Genomic DNA, 7,500 nt, shown 5'->3' on the forward strand with positions numbered 1-7,500 from the left:
GTGTGTGTTAGAGAAGGGGACTAGAGCAGATGATCCTAAGAGTGTGTGTTAGAGAAGGGGACTGGGCAGATGATCCTAAGAGTGTGTGTTAGAGAAGGGGACTGGAGCAGATATGATACACACTTGGTCAACCTGTCCGGGCAGAGCGTAGAATTTGTTCTGATCCTGATGACTGTGGTGAGCATCCATGGTATTCCAGATCAGTGGTCACTTCTACAGAACACACAAACAAACACACACACACGCACATCCACAAACACACAAAGAGAAAGGGAGATTATGAAAACTCTGAACACTACATATTACTTACTAGCAGATGGCACAGTTGCATGTGCTTGGCTTAACAAATCATACAGTAAAGGTAAGATAAGTATGTGTAAGACAGCACTTCTACTGTATGGTAGTATCTGCCATTATGTATGCGGTCTGGTAGAGGCAATAGTCACAGACCACGTGTATGATTAGAGAAGTTTATAACATTATATGCATGTGGATGTTGTGGTTTTGATGCATTTAAGACAATGCTGTGATTTACTGAAGGAGTCCAGTAAATGCCATAATTTGATGAATTAAATAATTAACGAATTAAATGGTCAAATATGACGACAAGAGTAAACATAGTGGTATTGACGCATGTGAATTACTCCAGTCTTACTCACATTGTTTTAGGAGTATTAGAACATGACAACATTTTAATCAACGACTCACCTTTGGAAAAATGTAAAGGTTAGGTTAGATTCCTAATGCTCAATTCCTAATGCCTCCCCCTTTTGTTATCTCACTGAGTTTATCAGAATTATATATATATTTTAAAAAAATCTAAAACTAAAAAAAAAAACTGTAGCTGTCATAAAACTGAGGGGAGACACAGATAATGACTTTAGGAGCTATAGCCTTAAGGGCAAAAAAGGAGAAATTAAAGTACTTATGACATCTTTGAATTACATTTTAAGTGTAAACAGAGCTAAAAACATATCAGTACATGCCTTGACAGCTGTGGTTTGATTTTGTGATTTAATGTGCCTATAAAACATTCTTTTATTGGTTCTTTTTGAATTTTAAAGATAGTGATGATGGTGGTGATGATGATGATGATGATTATGTACTACTTAGTAATTACATACAACATTACTGACAATGTTCTCCTGGAGAAATTACTGTGGAATTATGGTACACTCTACAAAGTATAAACGGAATTTCTTTTTTTTTTTTTTAAATAAAATTCCATGTTCTGTTACAGTGTGACCTCACAATGTTTCAAGGAGGGTGCCATACATACTCACACAATGATTGTATGTCATATTACAGTGAAATCAGAAAGCTCCAAGGGAAATCAATTACTGACCCAGTTACCAGTTCAGTCAGGCAACACCACACTTTTTCTGGCTGCATAACATGTTTTGGTACCACAGAAATAATGACAGTACAGTGTATTCTGAGCACGCAAGCAAAAAGACTTGAGATTACACAAACAAAGACCTGGCATGCTGCAGCAGACCTGATGACTCTGCAGACATGCTTTTACAGATGGGCTGGTGATTATTTTACAGGCTGTCACTGATGCGCGCATGCACACACACACACACACACACACACAGACACACACACACACACACTTTTCTTTTACCCCTCCCCAGAGGATACATGATATCTGATATTATAATCTGATCTATTTGTGCCCAAAAAAAATCACAAAGCCAGATTGCACATCATAATAAGAACATAATCCAGTGCTGAAAGAAGACACTCAAATTAAAAATGAAAGTACATAATGTCAGGTTCAACACACAAAAAAATCAAAAGCACTTTCTTTTTCATTTTATCATGGCAAGATCAAAGAAGGGGTATCGTATAAAAAATTATACAGACAAAACAGAGTGAAATATGTATGTGGGTTTAAATGAAATTGTGGGTATGTGTGTGCATGTGTATATGTATGCATGTATGCGTGTGTGTGTGTGTGTGTGTGTGTGTGTGTGTGTGTGTGTGTGTGTGTGTGTGTATGGTTTCACTATATCGTTTCCATCAGAGCTGTGGGCTGCCACAAAGAGCACACTCTCTCTGTTTTATAGGTTATTTCACGAAATGGAACTTTCTTTTATTATAACTGTCATCTTTGTAGTTACTGCGATAGTCAGAGTACAACCCACGCACAAACACAACCCAAGTGCACAGTTCCTAGAAAAAGGAGCTAAATCATGCACTGCTAAAGGAAACAGTAAATGGCCAGTGATATACACTAACACTAGCATTTCTGAGCTGATAAGTCCTAGCATGTCCCTCACACAGTGTCGAAAAAATACCATCACTGTTCTGCAGACAGCTGTTACAAAACACTGGTTTCAACAGAAAACACCCGTTTACACACCACATAAACCAAGAGCATTTACACATCACACACACACACACAGACACACGCACGCACCCATGCACGCACGCACGCACGCACGCACCCACGCACGCACGCACCCACACACACACACACGCACACACACACACACACACACTAAACAAAGGCTGTTCCAAAAACAGAAACCAAAGACAGGTTTACACACCACAAACCTACACTCCTTCACAAACATATCAGCGGTCAGGGCATACTTCCATCCCAAAAGATACACTTAACACGCCAATTATGCGCCAATTACACGCTCACGCACCAAAACACAGCCTTAACACTGGCCTGGTCTGGTTATCACGTTTTTTTGTGTGTGTTTTTTTCAAATCTTAATGTCTCTCATCTTATTGCATATATCTCGCATATCTCCCAAATTTGTCTCAAAAACATATCTCACATCTGGTTTCTGTCGTTTCAGCGGATCTGTTCTGCTTCAACAGTCATTCATCTTTTCTTGAAAATCATCCTTATGAGAAACTGTTCTTTTGAAAGATTGCACCTCCGTCAGCAAGGCACACGCCCCATGATATGATGGTAAAAAACTAAAAAAAAAAAAAAAAAAAAGTTATGTTCTTACTGGAACTTTTGGACAATTATGCAGTAAATTTGCTGAGGTTAAATTTTCATTAAGAATTTAGAATGTATGAATGTACTGAAGGTATTAAAGTGACACTGCATAGGTATATCGCTACAAAGCACGTAAGAACTGTAGTCTTTATATCATCCTCACCCTCCAGGATAAATGTAATCATTAAGAGTTTTAAAAAAGTAGTTTCTCATAGTTTATTATAAAAAGGTAGATCTTAATGGAATGTAAAATAACTCCACAATCACAAATTTAAGGTGTAGTCAAAACTGGTTGTGAACAAAAATTGAAGGCCTTAAAGCGTGGTTTCCTCTTATTAGCCAAAAAACCCCCACCTGCTCCTTCTGACGCTGACCCGGCTGTCATTTCTTGGTTTGATGTGGCACTGTTTCATTATGTATTGCTACAGACATGAAATGTCATTTTGCCATTCAAGAAATCTCCACAGTTTCCAATAATCATAAAAATGTCATTTAAAGAGTAAATGCTCACGGATTGGATTCTTTGCTCAGTTGCATTCATGTAAATCTTGAGGAGATAATACCAGAGGATTGTGAGCAGATTCAAGTCACAATCTTTACTATAAACCTAAAAGAGTAAATTTGTTATCTACAGCAATATAACACCAATGCTAACTATATAATCAAACTTACGTCATTTCCCTTTCAGTTTTCCGTTCACTGCCGCTCGACTGCACACTCACATCCTCTCTGATTCATCATACACACATTCCCTCATACACACACACACACACACACACACACACACACACACACACAAAACAACCTCTCATTAAGGGAAAGCTAAGTTACGTCCTATATGGAGAGACATTATACTGTACGAAGATAAGCTCAGTCCCCTAAAGAGAGAAAGCTCAGTTCAACATAGAGAGACTATCTATTTTCCATTAAAAAAGAAAGATAAACCTGACAGGGAGAGATAAGAGCAGATCGGTTCAGCCCCCTGAAAGACAGATCAACAATAGTCTTATGTATTCTTAGTAGAATGAGCATTACATTTTATGTATGTAATATTACCACACTTATAGTCTTTATAGAATGTCAACAGACAAAAATAGATCAGAACAGATGAATTACCACCATAAGGAATCACTCAGTCAGGACAAGTACAGACTGCGTGCGTGTGTGCGTGTGTGCGTGTGTGTGTGTGTGTGTGTGTGTGAGAGAGAGAGAGAGAGAGAGAGAGAGAGAGAGAGAGTATGTGTGTGAAGGAGTGTGATGTGTTTGTAAAAGAAACAGAGACAGAGGGAGTTGTCTGACAGATTGAGGAGTTTCCCTTGCCATCAGTCAACGGTGCTGACTAATTCCTTTCCCTCATTTCAGTTTTGCCTCAGCCAGAAATTAGCACCCCATCATACCACACGCTCTACTGTCTTTATGCTAACCATCAGGTACAACTTAAATTTTCACTACAGCATAGTAACGACTGAGAAATTGGCTCTTCAGCAAAGACAGTATCACAGCTCTGACTTCTGTCTTTTCTGAATTAGAGCACGTGATGCGTTAAGTCAGACATGTTAGTGAGTTCCTGTTAATGAGTTCTCGTTTGTGGTGTGTGTGTGTGTGTGTGTGTGTGTGTGTATGTGTGTGTGTGTATTTCTGTTTGCGTATCTACGCATGTGTGGCGTTAGTGGAACCTGAGTGACGCAGGTTGTGTTTCTCCACAAAAGAATTCAGGATGACAATGAAAAGGTTTCTAAGAGTACACAGCATGTAACACCTGCCCACAGAGTGTGACAGACGCACGGTATGATCTTTCACAGGGAGGTCAGTGGTTTAGATCGCGAGAAACCTGCACAGAAAAGGTGTCTCTGATAATGAGGGTGACAGAAAGAGATACAGAGATGAGCACAATGCAAAGACCAACTGCTTCATTTCATTCCCCTTCAAACATCTGTGGGGGTGTGTGTGTGTGGTAGTGTGTCTGTATACATGTGTGCAATAGATTGTATAAATGTGTGTTTCTGTGGTAGTGTCTATGTATGCATGAGTGTGTGTGTGTGTGTGTGATAAGATGTCTGTCTGTGTATCTATGGTTTGTGTGTGTGGTGGAGTGTCTGTCTGTCTGTGTGCGGTTTCTGTGTGTGTCTGTATGTTGTGGAGTGTGTGTCTGTGTGTATGTGGGGATTGTACGCGCGCGCGTGTGTGTGTGTGTGTGTACAGCGGTTGCTCTCTGAATTCTCTCTGAGTGATCTGAAAAGAGGAAGTGAGGGGATGACTCATTCTCTGTGGCAGTGAAAGCCTAACATATCTGATCCTGCCCAATCTTTCTACACATCAGTGTCGAGAGGATATTTTTGTCTGGCAAGAATGAACAGACCTCCTCACTTACTGTGTTTATAGGGACTCTGACCATGTTCAATATAGAATAATAACCCTTAAGTACTGACATATCTGTCACCATTACCGCAGAACGCTTTCCCCATCTCTCTCTCTCTCTCTCTCTCTCTCTCTCTCTCTCTCTCTGTGTGTTTACCTCAAATCATCTCCTTTGTTATTCACCTGGCCACACACACACACACACACACACACACACACACACACACACACACACGCACACACACACAAAACCTTAACCACATTTACCTAAAGAGTCATAGCACTCACTAGTCTGATTTGAAAGCAGGTAATACAATTGGCTGAGTGTAAACTAACACTCACTATGGGGGGACACTTCTTGATCCATAGTAAAGACCAGATATGAAAACAGAGTTCTTCTCAACAATTTCTCCAGCACATGTGTAGACCACGTTAAGCTCGGGTTTTTCCAGAGAAAGGGTGCAGCAGGAAGGAGGGAAAAAGTTTTCTGTCATTCTTCTCTCTCATTTTCCACTTTCTTTTAAAAACATTCTTATCATATCCTTCTTCTATTTCTCAGTTAGTTGGAATCAGATTAGCAGAATCTATCATTTTGCAGAATCCATTGTTTTTTGGGGTTTTTTTGTTTTACTTTTTTCAACAGTTCCTCATAATAACGGCCTTCCTCCGACATACACGAACACACACAAAGACACTTACACAAACACCCACACATACACACACCCACACCCACACCCACACACACAGACACAGACAGTCTTTGGCCAATGACGTACTTAGGAATTGAGGTAAACTGGGAATAGAATCAGAGTAAATCGAACTGAAGTAAGTTTGAGATACCAACATAGAATTGATAGACACATCAGATATCCTGTCTCTGAACACTTTTTGACTTGTGTGTCAGATAATAGACCAAATTTGTGTGTGTGTGTGTGTGTGTGTGTGTGTGTGTGTGTGTGTGTGTGTGTGTGTGTGCGCGTGTGTGTGCGTGTATGCGTGCGAGTGTGCTTGCATGTGTGTGTGCGTGTGTGTGTGCTATGTATGAGAGGGATCAGGAGCAGATTATGGGAACTCTGTGTAACACTCCAAGGTGAGGCTGAGTGAGCGTCCCAGGGCTTGATAGAGCCTTTAAAAATAAATGCAGCAGACAGGAGGTGGGAGTCAAAAGCAGCATTAAGAAAGGAGAGTATGGCCCCACACTTCTCTCTGCCTCTCCCTTCTGTGTGTGTCAGAGAAATAGAGAAAGAGAGAGAGAGAGAGACAGAGTGCTCAGACAAGGGGACTCTAGCAGCTGTGTGTGTCCATGTATGTGTATTAGGCTGGGGTTGGGGGTGGGGCACAGACTACTACAGCTGTTTCAGATCAGAATACTGGAGCTCCAACCACACACACAACCTGGCGGAAAAATACTGGACTATTAAGTTGACTATGCCTTTTCCCATATGCCTCAGGACCTAGTGTTTGATCATCCCAGTGAGAGAGCTGCAGTAAACACGGCAAAGTAAACAATACACGCACAAACGCGTACAGACACACACACACACACACATACACACACACAAATGGAGATTTTCCATTAATTTCTGTGTTACTGTAAATAAAAGAAAGATTCACATGGCTAACACTAACCATAGCCAACACATTTTTGGGGCATTTTGTTTGTACAACAATAGCTGCATCTTTGTTTTGAAAAAAAAAAATTTCATGCTAACTTGTGGAAGCAAAATAGTTGGCACTTTGGGCTAAAACCTAAAACACAAATTCACACTCGCGCACACCACAGCATTGCTGCGCCTGCTGTTAGCGGTGCTGTTGTTTGCTGCAGACGTCCTCAGCTGACCGGGTCCCATTACTCATCAGACTGGCGTTTCCGCTGCCCATGCTCCAGCGCACGGCGTGCCACTCATGACTCAGACCATCTCCATCAAACAACGGCACATCAGAGTTTGTTTCTGCATGAAACACTGCCCCAGTCAATCACAAATACCACATGACTTTGTCTTTCAGATTGTGTCTTTGAAAAATTAGACTGAGCGCCAAAGACCATTATTCCCAGTGGGGTTTGTTTGTTTGTTTGTCTTTTTTTTTTTTGTAATTTTTGAATGTGAAATGATTTCAAAGCGATAGAACTGATTTTACAAGACGCTTAGTCGTCAGAAAACAAACTTAAATTGTCA

The 7,500-nt window shown here is 40.6% G+C and overlaps 1 protein-coding gene across 1 annotated transcript in view; it reads right to left on the minus strand.

Moving 5' to 3' along the window:
• Positions 1–189, minus strand: part of nek6 (NIMA-related kinase 6) — an 11,106-nt gene extending 10,917 nt beyond the window's left edge. The window contains exon 1 of the mRNA XM_030767939.1: positions 124–189. Coding sequence (XP_030623799.1) covers positions 124–189 — 66 coding nt within the window. The remainder of the gene's footprint in view (positions 1–123) is intronic.
• Positions 190–7,500: the final 7,311 nt, after the last annotated feature.

Source organism: Chanos chanos, chromosome 3 (genome assembly GCF_902362185.1).
Source record: "Chanos chanos chromosome 3, fChaCha1.1, whole genome shotgun sequence".
In the NCBI taxonomy this organism is placed as follows: domain Eukaryota; kingdom Metazoa; phylum Chordata; class Actinopteri; order Gonorynchiformes; family Chanidae; genus Chanos; species Chanos chanos.